At 41.0% G+C, this 16,812-nt stretch overlaps 1 protein-coding gene across 4 annotated transcripts in view; it reads left to right on the forward strand.

Moving 5' to 3' along the window:
- The window catches only part of MAN1C1 (mannosidase alpha class 1C member 1), a 68,614-nt gene that overhangs the window by 15,461 nt on the left and 36,341 nt on the right, over positions 1–16,812 (forward strand). For 3 of the 4 annotated variants that reach the window (XM_075047480.1, XM_075047479.1, XM_075047481.1), the window contains one exon: positions 7,488–7,584. In XM_075047480.1, the coding sequence (XP_074903581.1) occupies positions 7,488–7,584 (97 nt within the window). Of the gene's footprint in view, positions 1–7,487; positions 7,585–8,935; positions 8,955–16,812 lie in introns of those variants that run through there. The other variant, XM_075047483.1, reaches the window with a different exon arrangement.

Consider the following 16,812-nt stretch of genomic DNA (forward strand, 5'->3'; position numbering starts at 1 on the left):
ATCAGGCTTCTAGTCCTGTTTTTTCCTGATTGTGGTGGGAAGAGTGTGCTTACCTCTGCAGATCTGAGCTGAATAGCTCTCCTTTACTCAGCTGGACCGTCTGTCTGGGAACAGCAAGCAGAAGTTGAAACTTTTTTTTTATTGCATCTTTCTGGAAGGTGCCTTGCAGCTGTATGATGGAAGGTGATTTCTTCTAACTTCATAAAGAGTTCCTCCATTGCTTCCAATGATGGAGATCAGTTTTCTGAGCAGTGGTCTGCTGTGTCTTTGGCTCTTGTGCAAGAGAGAGTGAGCTGTCATAGTAACTGATGTAATAAAAACACATCTATGCATGTTTGAAAACAAGCTACCAAGACTTCGCCACAAAAATCTGAAGCAAAGCCCCACTCACCTGTTGTTTGAATTACTCTGTTATATTTACTTCTAGATAAAGCAACATGAGCAAGTAATTCAAAGTATCTATCTACCATCTACCACTAAAAAATCAGCTGATGTATTTACAGTCAGTAGGCTGACAAGGTTTGAAATTTTGTTTTAGAATTCGTTACAAAGAGCCAGAGCACATGGGAGGAGTTGAGTACTGGGGCTGGTGCTTTGGGTGTGGAAACACAAGCCTTTATCTTGTATTTAAGGAAAAATTGAGTAGAACAGTGGCAAAAAGGCAGCTGTCAAGGAGCTGAGGCTTTCCTGAGCTTTGGGTGTCATTCCAAAGGGTGTATTTGCAGAAATTTGCTCTTGAGGAAGTGGGTTTGCAACAGGAATCCGTCTTGTGTTATCTGGGAGGCTAATCAACCTCTGCCTCATTACGGTTGTGCGTATAATCCCAAGTGTTCACTCGCACTGATCATCTCTTTGACTAAGAGGTATGTCACTGTGTTGATGCAGCTGCAGCAGAATAATTTATACTCTCCTGAGGCAGGGACCTTGCCCAAGTACATGCACTTCTCGCTGCCATATTAAGTCATCACTGACGCCACGTGCACATAGACAGGCGTTGAGTTTTGACCCTGAATCTGCCACTGCCATCTCGTGGAAAATGACTCTGGGTCTGCAAGATCACTAGGTGAGAGAATGTCGAGCACAAATTCACCAAGTGAACTCAGTCCCACACTGTTTAATACACTTTGGTTATTTATCATGCCTAGTGCTCTTAGAAGAACAGGATGAGGTCTGTGTTGTAAATGGATAAGCTGAGGCACACAGTAGTGGAAGTTGCCCGGCAGGTGTATGAGAAGGGTCAGGAACAGAAAGCTGTTGGAGTCAAAGAGATTGTGTTCACTTGATTTTGCCAGGGCTTTCATTTTGTGGTTACAGACTCAGGTTTTACTGACAGTCACCCCTTTACCATCAGTTGAAAGAAGAATGATACTTTATTTAAAGTTAGAGAAATGGGGTGATGTTAGATTAACACTTACCAAGGTGAGACTCTGTAATGTTTATCAGTTGTTTGAAGGCCTATTAAATGAAAATCTCTGCAATTCGCTTAATGTTTTATTCAAAGACGGAAGCTAACATGGATGCTATAAAACAAGCAGGTTAGCTAGCATGTCTCTAAATTGCTCAAGTTCCTGTTGGGATCTATTGAATTTACTGTAATCTTTAATTATAAAATGTAATTACTTTAGAATGGATTATCAATGTTGGTGTCTGTTTCTGTGGGTTGCTTGGTAACGTCTTTCATGTGCTGAAGCACTATCTGTTCTGCGAGTTACAGGCTTTTAAACCCGTAAAGTAAAAGCCTGTGGATATTAGTGTCTGCCTAAATGGAACCTTTCAATCAACTGGCATTAACACGCAGCTTTTTTGTTATTATTTTGCTATTATGTAAAAACATTTCTAAGGATGATGTCCCAAAGAAGCACCCTGAGAAGTTGCTCAGCTTTATATTAAAGATTTTCAAATAAATTCTAGCCTTTTTATAACATTCTGCCATGGTGTTTGTATGGATATTTATATCTCCATGTGATAATATTAGAAACAGCAATGGATAATAAACATGGTACTGTTTCATTACCTTTCCCACAGTCAATCCTGAATTATACAAGTGTATGCAAGTCTGATTAGAAAAAAAACCCCATCCATTATTCCAAATATAAATGGCTTATCCTGATGTGTTCAGGCAGACTTTTTCTTCTGTCTGCAGGACTGACAGTAGGTTCTTCTTTTTCTCTGCATCTTGTCATCTGGCGAATTATTTTTTACACAGCTGGGGAAAATATATGGCATTATATTGCAGGTTAAAAATCCAAACTGGAACAGGGCTATTTTGGGGTAGCAAGAAGGTTAGAGATGGGAAAGAACAGGTCCTAGTTTTGAGACTGATATGACAACTAATCTTCCTCCAGCTGCAGAGAAAGGAAGAGAAACCTGTCTGGTAATTTGAGGTGGGAAAAACCAAGTAAGAAATACAATAGGGAAAGAAATATTGAAAACTACATGCTTTTTTTTTTTTGCTTTTTCTTTCTTTTTTTCTTTTCGAAAACCCAAACCAGAAATTTCTTAGATAGCTTAATAGTTAAATATTTGAAGGGGAGTTGAAGAAAGGAGGCTAAAGAGCCACAAAAGTGGTTATCTTGTGAAGATAATGGCTTTGTGTAATGTTCCTTGGAAGTTCTTGAAAGGGTCTGATTGGTTGGTATATTTAGATTTCATCTTTTAAGCATTACTAATTATCCCAGCCTAGATGGATAAAACTAATCAAATAGCTGTTTGGGAATGCTCTGCATTTTGAAATCTTCCCTGCTAACAAAAGGAGGGCAAGTGACAGTGTGAGGGATTTTTTTTCTTTTTTTTTTTTTAACTCTCATCTCTCTGCTTTTTGCAAGTACATAAACCCAGGGATTTTCAGTGGTTTAGTTATTACATATATTAAAGGACATCAGATTTGCACATCTCTTCAGAGTGAAAACACTTCCTTGGTCAAGTTTTTATTCTGAGCCCTGTTTCTTCATTATCTGGATCACAGAACTCGCTAAACGCCTTTTTGTTCTGAATTCTTCCCGACTGCCTTTCCACTGAGGTATGATGTTCCATAACCTCAGGTTCCCTGAAAATCAGTAAAGTGGTGGCACTCTGAAAATCAAGACTGTAGTACAAATGGGTAGAAGCTGTAAATCCCAGCTGTTAAGTATCTCCCATATTACAGCCTGGGTGGCATCATAAAAGCACTGCCAGACCGAGGAGCTGTGGTGCCCTCCTGTAGTATGTCATGTAGTGTGTGCCAGGAGGAGGGGGTATTATCAGCTTTGTTGATGCTTTTATTTACTGAGTGTGGAGTGGTGATTTTTACTATGTGATTTGGCATATTTGATCTTAGAAAACATAAGAGTTCTTGTTAAGACATGTCAAGAGCAAATGGAAATGAGAGAATGGGCAAAGCTGTGGTAGCCGAGTAGGTGCTGTTATGGTGTGCTTGTTAGGTCTAGCAGATGGTGAAGCTTGGGGTATCAGTGAAAACATTAAATACTTGTATGATTTCCTCCTGCAGTATTTGAAGGGACAAAAACATTTAGTGTTTGGCTCAGTATTTTAAAGGAGAGTACTTACAAAGCTGACTTCTAAATAAAAATATTTCCATTCATCAAATAAAAAATGCACTGAAAGCAGTTTTAAGCTAGGCTTGTTCTACACTGGTTTTGTGCAATCTAAATACTGCAGTGTTGTGAACCTGCAAAGACGTAGTTGAAGACCCTGAACCAGCAAACAGCTCGGTGCCGGACTACATTCAGTGCCTGGCTCTGTGTGGCTGCAGGCTGCTGCCCATATGGAATACACATGGGCTTGAGAGCAAGATCTTTTTTGGGTTTGGATGGAGCAAAGCACAAGAAAAGGTAATGGCCTAAATGATGAAAGTGATGGTGTGGGTTTTCAGGATTCAGTTTAGTTACTTGTAGTTGATTTTCATATATAATCGTCTAGCTGGGTAGCTGAAAATCTAGAAAGTAAAAAGTGACTTACAGATTATAGGAAAGAAAGAGCAATCTGACAAATTCAATTGTAAATTTGGAAGTCTCTGCTATAAATCAGCTGAAATCCAGGGTGATTAGAATTTCCAGGCCAAATAGATAATTGTCTATTAGATGGCAGATGGCATACTGGTAAGAACAAAATCTGAAATTACAGATCTATTTCCATAATTTTTGTGGTTCTGGTGCCATTTTTCAAATCTAAAATGGCATAATGTTAATGCTGACTTATTGTGATTTGTCATGACTAGAATGGCATCAAATATTCACTTCTAACCTTGGTGTCTCATCAGAAAGTGGACTTAAACACCTCACTATGCAAATTTCCATTTTGCACCTCTCAGCTACATCCTCTTGTGTTTCAGCTTGGCATTTGGAACCTCTGTCAGAGACAGCTTCTGAAAGCTCCATCTCAGTCCTCTGTACGGTATATAAATGTGGAGTCCCCACTTTTAGAAACTTGATGAATCTCTTTAGTGGTTTGAAAGTTGAACTGCTAAATTTGGATTGGAAAGACAGCTGCAGAAAGCCAGAATGGGCAGAACGGCGCAGATGCTTTTGGCTTTTAAACTTTTCCAGTTGCTGCTTTTGGACCCATCATTAGAGAGAGGAAAGCTTGATCTTGGAAGAGGAAAGGGTACCACATTATGCATCTTGCCTCCCAAATATACAGGGTTTAAAAGCAGCGAGCAGAATTCTGTTCACGTAAAGGAAAACTGACAGCCCTTTAGTATGACGAGGCAGCATATCCAATCTCATCCATCCTCTGTCTGCCTGATTATCAGCTCAGGACAGAACACAGAAGGAGAGTTTAAGACACTGCAGCCAGCACAGCCTAAGAAATCATTTTGTAGTGGAACTTTCTGCAACACCGTGACAAATGCAGCTTAAATGGTTGAATAGGCAAATTAAGAATAAAAGTATTTATTCAAATAGCACTTGGGAGTCCTGTGTGAAGTGAGTCACTTCAGGGAGTCTGTCAGCAGGCCTCACGTAGTCCCTCCTTGTGTGAGAAGACAGAAGGAGAGGAGGAGATTTCCCTTGTAGGACATAAGCAGCTGTTGGAGGGAAACCCAGGGTAGTTTTCTTGCCTGTGATAGAGGTGTCGGCGAACTCTGGGTCCCAGACAGTCATTTGCAGGAGTGCGGCAGAGATCTCGCATGCTTTGAAGAAGAAACATCGGACCTTCTGAAATGGAGGGGTTAAAAAAGTGGAGGGAAGGAAATAACTTTAGATTTCATACTCAGCTTAAAATGAAGCTGGTTCAGAATTACAACGTTAGGAGTTTTATGCAACTAAATAGAGTCATTTCCACATCCTCTCCATGTTTAGGCTCTCTGTGTGCCAGGAGGGTGGGTCCTCCTTTCTCAGCTCTGATTTAGAAGAGAAATGAGCCGAATAGATTGCCTAGCTGTTTCCTTTCTAGTGCATGAGCCCTGTCGCTCACTGTGGGAAAGCTGTCTTTATGGAAACACCATCTTTCCTGCAGTAAACTTCAGGATCAAGCTCTGAGACATAAAAGCATTTGATTGGTACCATTAGAGAGAGTCAGGAGTTCTTCAAAGATTTGCCCTGTTACGTTCATGAAGAATGAGAACTTCCCATTTAGAATAAAGCTGCCACTGAAGAAAAAACCAGGGATCCAGTGAAAATAAAATGAACACCCCAAGTCATATAATTGAGGCATGTCTGAGTGAGTTTTGTGGAGGGTTTTCTTTTTTTCTTTTTTTCTTTTTTTTTCTTTTTTCTTTTTTTTCTTTTTTCTTTTTTCCTTTTTCCTTTTTCCTTTTTTCTTTTTTCTTTTTTCTTTTTTTCTTTTTTTCTTTTTTTCTTTTCCCTGGTCATTATTTAGTTTCCTTGGAGCAGAGCACTCCAGTGACTAATTCATCCCACACTGAGTTTTTAAAACCCAAGTTGACTTTATTTGTTTGTCCAACATTCTTTCCTCTGGTGGTGTTGGAGTCTGAGTGTTATCAATCAGTTCAGCAAATGTTTATCCTTGTCCATATGACCAGCTCTCTGAAACTTTACTTTGGAAGCCTGATGTTTAAAAAGCAGGGGGAGGAAATCTGGTGATGTGGCTTTTTGTGTATGTGTGCTAATTAAGGAGGATACGGCCAGAGGCTTGCAATGTTGGGTTTGTGAAACACACAGCTGGAGGGAAGGACAAAAGTAGGAACTGAAATGACAGTAGGCATTTCAGACCAAAGTAACCTGCATATTCTGATCCTGAAATAGAGCAGTAAATGCTGTTGCAGACACTAGACAGGGGCACTCTGTGGAGGAATGATTTGTTTTAAACTGTCATTTTCTCTCAAATGTCTTGTTTGAGTGAAGCATTTTAGAAGACTCTTATCTTTGTTGAGCGGCAGTGGAGAATATTGTCGATTCTCTGGAGCTGCTTTCTTCCCCTTTGTTATCTGACTTTTTTCCAGGGATTGAATCAAAGAATGTACAGGTCACTGTGATGCTGGGGCTGAAACTGCTCAGAGCCAAGCTGTGTGGATTATAAAAGGGGGCTTTATTTAAGGCACTCCTTAGAAGCTGACAAGTCCTAGTCTCTCCTAGCTGAAGAGAGGATATTTGTAGGTTTAATTTTTCCTACCAGCTGGAGCCAAAGGGGCAGGAGGACAGAAAAAGCTGTGGTGGTGTGTGTGTATTGGAACTTGCACAAACATGCTGCTTTGCAGTCCTCAGGGAAAGGTTAATGTGCTGAGCCCGGGCAGGACAGTTTAAATGTCCCAAAAGGAATTGTTTGAGTTGGAATGGGCTTCTCAGAAATCACCCTGCAGGACTCTCTTAAGAAAGCACTTTTGAGTTTTGTTAGGAAGATATCAAAATGTCATGGATTTCCCCTTTCTCCTTTATGATTGTATTCTGTTAATTAATAGAAAGCAAATTTCTGTGCAGTCCTTAAACAAAGACCAATTTCTTCCTTTGCTCACCACAGTATTAAGTGCATTGTACACCTCCATGGTGCTGCTTTGCCAAAGTTGCATGTGTAACTGCTGCAAGGCGGGCAGATGGTGGGTGGTTTTGCAGTTTGATCAAGTTTCTTTATCACTATCGTAAAGAAATGTGAAAACTCAAAAGGTAACATCTCTATACTTAGGGATATATGAGTTTTGGCCTTGCATTTTTAGCCCATTTTAATTACTATGCTGAAATACTGATATTCTGTGAAAAAGGTCAGAAATTCAGAGATGGAGACGTCCTTCCAAAATTCCCACTTGGTTTGCACAGCCCAGGGGAAACGTGGCATCTCAGTGTGTTGGATACTGTGGTACTTCTGATATGTGCCAGTCCCAAGTTCTGCACCAGGAGCGATGAGTTTGAGACTTTAGCAAACTGCTGAATGCAGCCCCATTCCTAAGTGTTCAGTGCAAATTAAGGTTCTATAATTAATGGGCCATTGGTTGCTGGATTTAGCAGTGAATGGGAAACTCCCGTTCATTCCCAGAGCTGAAGTTCAGAAAACTTTCGGTTCTGTTAAGCACTTTCATTCAATTTTCCTTTTTACAGATGATGAAATTCGCTTGGGATAACTACAAACAATATGCACTTGGAAAAAATGAACTGCGACCGTTGACTAAGAACGGCCACATCGGTAACATGTTTGGTGAGTTCTGAATCAATTTTAGTGCAATTTTGTTGAATTTTTTTAAGGTCATGTCATGTCCATGTCAGTTCCTTTCTCTGCAGTGCAGTGAGGTATCTGTAACAGCTTTGATCTCTTTCCATTCTTATGAAGAAAGATTTTCAACACAGGTCCTAGGGGTTACCTACCCATACCCCATTACTGAGAATCTCATTCCTAGAGGCATCTCTCAATGCCCAGCCTGTATCACCTCTGCGTACAGATCTAGCACCAAACGTGTCTGAGAACAATGCTAAAACCAACCAGTGTCTTTATTAAAACATGATATCAGTCCAAACCTGACGATGCTATTTTTCTAAGCTTGTAGACGTCAGGACATGACCAAACCGAGCATTTTCTCTCTCATTGCTCCACTGTTGAGCAAGATGTGAATTCCATGAAATATTGAGTGAGTAAATCAATATTAAAGGCTCTTTATACTGTCTGCTTACTGGCTTGTATAATTTTACTCTTTAGCAGATTACCTTTTTTTATGTGAGCCACTTACATAATTTCAGTGCTATTCCCCTGCTCATTCTGGTGGGATACTTGTTGACTTTTGGGGATATAAATTGTCTTTTTTTCTTCATTTGCACTCAAAGCATTTCACTGCTCTGCTCACTCTGCCCTAGCTTGGCCTTGCCTGCAGAGGTTGTGCCGTGGTGAGAAGGCCAGCAGAATCTGCTTTAGCAGCTCTTTCCCACCTGTCCTTGGGGAATACTTGCTGTACAAAGGTGTCTTGGCTTCTTTCCGCAAGAGTCTGTTTTGCAGAGATTATGTCCCAGAGTCCCTCACCCAGATTAGGGTGGAATAGGGTTCCTCAGTGGGCAAATTATCTGCAAGCTTTATTTCCTCAGGGCAAAGGGATTGGACTAATACAGTTTGAAGAAATGCTCCCATTCCTGTTTTTGCACTTTCCAGGTGTCCCAGTCCTTCTTTATATCAAGTACATGACATGGGTGTGATCTTTCAGACCGTAGATGTGGAGATCTACTGCTTTGTGTGGAGACTGAGTACAGCCTCCTACGCAGGCCTCATTATCCTTGGAGAGCTGTGAGATGTGTGTGGAAGTAAAGGTTTGAAGGTGGAAATAGCATCATGTGTATTCTAGGATGGCCAAAACCTTGAAGAGCAGCAGCCCTGTTTGGCTTCTGGATTACAAGGGCAGGTGGCCCTGATGGAGATGGCAGAGGAAGGGCTGGCTTTAGTTTAGCCACAGCATGGGGAGAAACCTTGGTGTTCCGCTTGTGGTGCCACCGTCAAGTCCTTTTATTGCCCCAAATGAGGCACTTGTCTCTTTAGTTCCTGCAGAAGTACCAGGAGAGTTAACTGACATCTGGTTGTGCAATACTGTAAGTTGCATGGAAGCTGTGTTAACGATTGCTGGGGTATCTGGAGGAAGCAGTTTTGGCAATGTGCCTCGTACTAGCACAAGCTGTATATGACCAGCCACTGCTCTTGCCCAGTCTTGCTCTGTCAGGAGCAGTGATTTAAGTTTGTCCATCATTTGTCTTCCTCTTTCAATGCCCCAAGAATACCCAGGTTTCTTACTTGAGAATTTTCATTAACTTCAGCACTAAGTTAAGCATTTTGCAACTTTTCCATTCTGGCAAGCTTGTCAAAATTCCTCAAGGAGCATGCCTGTAAACAGACAAAAATATTGAAAGCTTTTAAATGCATTTATCATGCTAAAACAATTGGCAGTACTTATGCTAGTTTGTAGTGTGCCTGTGAGCACTCTCAAGGAAAATGCTTTGGAGCACAAGGATTTGCAGACAATTGCAGAAAAGAAGCTACATGGTACATTTCAGCCTCTTAATAGGCTTTTCCTCCTTTTAACTGTGCTGGTAAAGAACAGAAGCATTAGGCAATCCATTGCTGCAGCCCTCTATCCCTCTTGTCTTCAGAGACTTTTAGAAATTAGAACAGGGCACTGTTTATCATCTTCTTTGTTGCCCATTCCCCCTCCTGTCACATCATGCATCTTTTTATTCCAAACTACAGATGTAATGGAGGCAAATCGGGTATTCTCCAGGCTGGAGGTGTCAATATTAAGCTGAGATTTCTCTGCAGCTGCTTCCATGTGGGAGGGAAGGAACCTCTTTGGGGCTATTTTCAAGTATGTTTGTGTGCATAAGAAGCAATCAAGTTCTTGAAGGGTGATACATTTTCCTGCTGTGGATGCGATGCTCACTTGTAGCCTAGCCTTCAGTTTAGCAGCCTCACCCTGGGAGAAGCGGGGGAGCTGCTTTTTATCAAATACTCTCTCTAATCAAAGTAGAAATACAAAATAAATGTTCACCTTCTGCTCCTACATAGCATTCTGCTTCTCATAACAGCCAAGAGCTAGCATCCCTCCCCAATGTCTGCCTCGATGTCAGGAAAATCACAGGCAGAAAAATTCCTGTATCTCCACCCTAGTTAATTTCCTTTCTCCTCTGCCTTGGAAGGTGGCAGCTCACATCTGGGAGAGTATGTGTACAGTTTCTGTACTACTTCATACCCAGAGGTCAGAGTTGCCCACTACCCAAGTAAGTGCTAGGCTGCTACATACACTGGAAGACAGTGTTCCCACTCACTTGGACTTGGATCTGGTGACTTGGTCTTACGTTCCTACTTGTGATTGATGCTCTCCAGATCCTATTCCTAGGGCATCAATTTCATCAAGATTCTCCGATGTTCTGGACGTAGCTTATTTGTACAAAAGTCTTCTGATTGCTGTCATTTATAATCATTGCAACTTGAAAGCCCTTTCCTTAAACCCAACAGCTGTGGTTCTTTCCTAAGCATTATTTATTCATCTGTGATGCTTGTGATAAGATGTGCCATGCTAAACATCCCATCCCATGCCCTCCAGAGGGGTAAACATGTTTTAGTCTTGCAGCCATTTCAGATGTGTGATGATTTCCCTGGGAATTATGCCATGGAAAAAGGGCAAAGCACACTACTAGAGTGGAAGGATGATTAGAATGTTAGAATAAAAGCTGCACCACAAGGTTCCAATGTGAATGACTGCAGAATTGCAGGGTTTTCAGAATTATCTGCAAAATTTTTCTCCACACTTAAGCTAACTCAAGGAAGACCTGAAGAGTATCTGGCCACTGTTAGAATCGAGCCCAAAACATGCTTCTTTAGAACTATTTAAGAAAAATGGCACAGCTGGGCTTGTGGCTAAGGGCGAAGGCTAGAGATCTGCAGGTATGTATTCTGTTGCCAGTGCTGATCTAGTTATTTTAACCCTTCTTACCCCAGCATCTCAGCATTCCTGTCTTTGGTGTTGTAAGCATTAAATTAATTGATGTTTGCAAAGCATGTTGAATTCCTTGGAGTGAGGCTGCTGGAGAGGGCAACCATATGATGTAGCGCAGCACTTGAAATGCACCTGTCACTGTGATATCCAGCATTAGATAGCTGAATTATTATTCTGCCCGCTCCCTGGGTCTGTCATAGCCACTTATTTTTCTGACAAAATGTTTTTAAAATCCTGTTAGCTTTACAGAGTTTCTCTAGCTATGGGAGAGTGAGCTGGCATCTATTTCTGCTCATGCATCAGCTGAATTGTCAGTTACGTTTTGATTGCAGTCTTTTAACAATGATAAGGTAAGAAGCCTGATTTTCAGATATCTCTTGAAGTGTGCAGTGCTGGCAGCAGAAGAATTCTTCTTTGACTTATAACCTGAGCCAATTTGCTCTGAAATCAGTGACAGCAAGTAAATATGGAACCTTGCTGTGCTGTTAGACAGTCATTTTTCACCATCTAACTGCACATTAGTATATTAATTTTAGTCTAAAAATAACAATCCTTAACTAGGTTTTCCCCCTTTTTTTCCTCTCTCCCCACTTGAAATCGCACCTAAAATTATGAATTGCTTGCCACAGCCATTGCTTCTCTCAGCATATGCTGAATTTGTGCATCTTTGTGAGGGTCTGTAGCTTTATCTGATGTGAATCCATGTGACAACTGTCACGTCTAGGACACAGCCGGGTCACCAGAACTGGATGGCAAAGATCTGACAGCAGCTGCATCTGAAAGATGTAAGGTGTTTAGACTTCATCTTTGTGTAGGGCCCTCTGTGTTGTTCCATGTTTGATTGCTTGGTGACATAATACACAGGGCTATCTGTGCAGGCAGGGTAACAGTTCTTGGAAGATCAGTGGCTGCTTAGACTGTGTTTGTATACTCAGCTCAGACTTTGGCCTGAACTGTCCTGACTGTTTTGAAGACAGGAGGTCATTGGTCTCAGCTGCCTGGAAATAGTGCTATTTTGGCTCTCCAGGATAAAAAAAGGATTTGAAGTGACTGGGGAAGAAAAGTAGTGACCACGTGAATATATACAGAGAGGCTTCTAGAAAGTACCAAGTTGACAGTCCTGAGATTCAGAAACCTTCAGGTTTTTTCTCCCTGGCAAATACAGTGCAATCTTACCAGACTTTCTCACTGCACTATGACACTGTGACCTGCCCAGTGTCTGATCTGGATGGAGATTCAAGTAACATCTCTCCACTGGACTTACACCACCAAGCTCCTTTTACAGGAACTTTTAACAGCAGCTAGAGTGCTCTTTGATCACCACCTCAGGTGCTGGGCCCAACTGGACAGAAAAGGCTCCACGTCCCAGAGTTAGTCTCTTCAAACATCCAGTCTTGCCTGTTGAGCCAAACATTTTCCAAATAGCTGCTTCCTTCATCAGTGATTTAGCTAGGAAACCATGAAGCAGGCAGGAAGTGTGCCCACCTCAATTAGAAGCACCAGGAGTTGATGTATGAATATTTAACATGGGAAAAGTAATTAGATGAAAATACTAATTTAGCAACATTCTAACTACCAGAAGAGAAATGGTAACCTCCAATTGTGCAATCGTTTGGTACAGCTTTTCTGTTCTGCCTGTGAGTCTCTTTCCCTGTGATCACAAAATTACAAAACCCTGGAGTGTCCTTTTATGTGATTAAAATAGTAATAACAACAACAATACTACTACTAATAATAATAATTGCTCTCTGAATTTGTATGCTAAATTATTCCTGCTGCCTATTGCACATGACATTAGATGGTTGGCTCCATGGGCTCTCTTTAAAGAGAAAAATATATTGTAATGAAGATGTTGCTGGAACACTGTTGCTCCCTGGCATCATCATCTTTTTTTTATGCATAATGTAACCCAGTTTAATATTATTTTCAGGAAGGGCATTTTGAGTTGACGTTGGCTTTTGCTGTCACGGAAATCTGTAGCAACAAACTTATTTCCTGTCAGCAGGAAGCAGTGAATCAGGATATCCTCCAAATATCAAACTCATTGGAGATTGGTTGCGTGATTCATGTTAGAGTTGACATTTATCCCTGTTACAGGGTTTTTTTCCCCTGCTTTCCACCTGCCAAAGATCATTCCTTCCAGACACCAAGGTTGTCATTAATACTGCAGGAGATCTGTTCCCACTCTGCTTTCACCTTGGGTCATGCTGAGAATGGTGGCTTCCTTTAAATGTGCTGTTTCAAGCATTACCTCAAACATCAGGGCTCCACTGAACCCTAAACCTCACACAGAGAGATTTAAGCTTATTACAGTGGCTCAGCTGACAGGTGAGTAACTTGTCAGCTTGAAATACTCATTTAAAAAGTTTAAACAGGAAAAAAACTATTAGTGTCTCATATAGTGGCCTAGGGCCTTCTTCAAACACTTTTGCTATCAAAGCCCTTATTCTGGGCCTGAGCTAGACCTGATCAGCTCCATTGTGGCAGGAATTCTTGAAAAGAATTTATTTGAACTGAATAGATTAATCTCCCCTCAACTGAGATTTACATCTTGCAAAACAAAAAGCAAACTCAGAAAATTCAGTGGAGAGCAGCCTTGGCCTAAGATGCAAAGCACAGATGCACGTTCCAGTGTCTCTCTGCGTTCAGCCCTTTAGATAGGACAGCTGCAAAGATTGGACAGCAAGGGTTCGGTCTGAGCCTGTCTTTAGCAGGAAACCAGGCAAACTTCACATTATCTCAGTGTAAAAGCATTAATCATCCCAGGCTTCCTCATGAGTTTCATGAACTTTCCATTGACCCTGAACAGTTTTGAGTTTAATGAGGCCTAAAAGTAGGAGAGTGTCTTGGGATTTGTCAGAACTGCTTTGCACAGCAAAATGGAGGAGAAGGAAACAAAAAAAAATTAGAAAAACAGCCATTAAAGTAGCAAATGAAAGCAGAAAAAGAAAGAAAATTTTGTTGAGATGTTGTGACTAGAGAGCATTCTTTGAGACCTGTTTTCAAGATGCTGAGGAGTAGAACATACAGCGGTGTGGAGGAAGCAAGCCACGCATGAGCAGCCCCGTTACCATGTAGACAGGGGAACAATCCAGGCTATAACTATTTTTTTTCCCTTTTTTCAGACTCTGGGGACTGTATTTCAAAATACAGTGAACTAGTCTTTAAGCTTTTTTCTTCTTTTTTTATTTTATTTTTTTTAATCACCCCGTTATGGATGTTGTTTGTGCCTCATTCCGGACACTAATTATGCGGAAATAATTGTCTAATCTTCAGAGATATTGAGCGTGTGATTAAAAGGCATCCAACTGAGAGTGGGTGTAGTTGGACTGCTCACCGATTCTTCTCTGGATTACGGAGGCGTTGTGGCAACTCCACAGCAAAAGCTGAGTTGGAGGTTTGGCACTTCCAACTGGCTTGAACTAACATCCAGCATCCACTCCAAGGATCTTAATGGCACCCCTCTGTGTCGACTTGATAACAACACAGAATATACAGAGTTGAATACCAACCTTGAAGCACCTGACTATACAAATACCTCTGCTTTGGTCAGAATTATATCTTCTAGAAATGCTGAGGGCCATTTGTCTTCTAGCCACCATTTGCAATCAGATGCTTTGCGTTATTGCTGCTGCAAACACAAACCCACCTGCAGACAGGCACTACCAGAAACCATGTAAAAAGGCAGAGCAAGTTAAGAACATTTTAAAAATGTACTTTTAGCTATGCCTTTTTATGTTGGAAGTATCTTGAGACTTCTGGTTTTCCTATCTTTATCCCTCTGTATTTAGCTTTTCCTTGTTTATTCAGAGGAGATGGGTAGATATAAACTGTGTAGCAAAAAGCCCACTTATCTTCTTTGTTTTTAATTCACTCCTTTTCCACTCTTGAAACTTCTGAAGAGATTAGGCAGGTTCAGAACTGGCTTTGCTGTGTTAGATTTCACATTTAGAACTTAACTGCATTATCATATCTCTTTTTGTGCTACTGCTGAAGTTTCTTGCCACCTTCATTATGTATCTCATTGGATATTCATCTGGATTAGTGTTAGATTTTGACATTTTTCTATTCACCTTCAGGAGATTGCATTTCAAATGGCTCCTGCTACAGAATTTCCTTTTCTATAATTTCTCCAGGTACTTGTTTCCGATTTTTTTTTTTTTTTTCATCTCTGCTGCTTTTTGGGACAAGAGAAATCTCTTATCTCACTTAATCAGTAGGTTTAACATCATCCCATAGGACGTCAACTTTCAGATTTGTCACTGGTTTCAAGGTTGGATCTGTGTGTTCAGAATATTGTGGTAGGCATTTGTCATTTGAAGACCTTTATACTTTTAAAAAAACCTCTCTTTTAACCTCTCAGGATTGTTCTTGTCTCTAGAGAGAATTTTTTGGAAGTTCAAGAAAATCCCTTAGCCTTTGCTTGAGGCATCAGTGTGAAAAATAGGGAGGATTTTTTTGGACTTAGTAAAGTTGTTCATCCTTCTTCTGATGTTTTATTCTCAAAAAATCTACTGCACCCTAATACACTTTGTATGCAGCTTCCAAAAGAAGAAAGGAGAAAAAACTCAGTGCAGGAAAATGAAGGTGTTTCAAGAGAAACTTCTAAAGGCAGAGGTTGTTTCCATACCGATTTCAATATACCCATAATATCCTTGCTCTGATACAAACATGCAATTAAGAACACCTAAGTTACGCCTATTTCTCGCCACAGTGCTTCTATCTGAATACACGATTACATAGGGATATCATTTCTTCACAGAGCTGGAGGATGGGAAAGCACAAATTATGCAAATACTAAAGTGTAGTGTGGTCCAAGATGACAGCATTCGTTGTAATGGTCTTCACAGCAGCCTTGATTTGTCTGTCTCTCATCTTAATTTTCAAACTCAAATCTGTGCTGTGTTCTGCAAGCAAGAGCATATAATTCAGAAACAAAGAAACTGAGGATCAAGTTTTTCCCATACGTGAGAGCAGAGAGCTTTCATTGACTTCACTGAGGCCTTCTTCAGGCATCTGGAAGTGGAAGTCGCCTTCAGGCATTAAAATTAACACCTTTTGACTAGGCTAGAACATTCCTTCTCTCTTGGCAGGCTGCATCCTGGTTGCTGTGGGAACCAGCATTTTTAATTTCCTGACTTCTGTGTACATCCAAAATTGTAACTGTGATGTACTCTGTCACTAAGGTAGCTTTGGGGGTTTGCAGGGAATCGAGCCATCAGAAAGCATTTTACGTAGCACTTCCTTTTCTCAGAATCACTTTGGTGCATCTCCAAGGGGCATCTTCATGGGGCTTTTTGGAGACCTGCAATTCTCATTCACCTTAGTGAGTAATCAGAATAAAAAAGGAACAGTGAGAAGTCATTTAGTCCTTCCCTTCTTAAGCCATCCCTAAGCTACCCCATGTTGGAAAGTCATCGTAGGCATTCTGCTTCAGTGCTTTACAGTTTTAAAGCTTGTACTGGTGTCTGACCTCACTCTCCTGTGGAAAGTTAAGCTGTGACTTCTTGGCCTCTCCTTGTGGATGTGGAGAATGGTTTACCATCTTACTCTTTGCAGCATCTCTTTGTGTCTTTGCAAAATGTTGCCAAGTTCCCTTCAGTCTTCTCCCCTCAAGGCTGAGCAACCTCAGACCTTTCCAGCTTTAATTGTAGGTCACATGCTATGGCCTTCTTCTCAGTGCTGTTGCTCCCCTCTGAAGTCTCCAGATGAGCCAAATGTTACTTGAAGTGAACTCTCTGTCCTGGCTGAAGGGTTGCCAGTGCAGAGTGGAGTGCAAGAGCCCTTTCATGTCTTGCATGTGACACACGCTATTTACCCATCCTGGGGTGGGGGTTTGCTCCTTTTTGCAACATTACAACATTGTTGATTTGAGCTGAATTTGTGATCTCGGTATCATTTTCTGCAAAGTGCTGTCTAGCCATTTATTCCTTATGCTTCGTGGTTCGTTTTTCTTCCCT

This window comes from Buteo buteo, chromosome 16 (assembly GCF_964188355.1).
Source record: "Buteo buteo chromosome 16, bButBut1.hap1.1, whole genome shotgun sequence".
In the NCBI taxonomy this organism is placed as follows: Eukaryota; Metazoa; Chordata; class Aves; order Accipitriformes; family Accipitridae; genus Buteo; species Buteo buteo.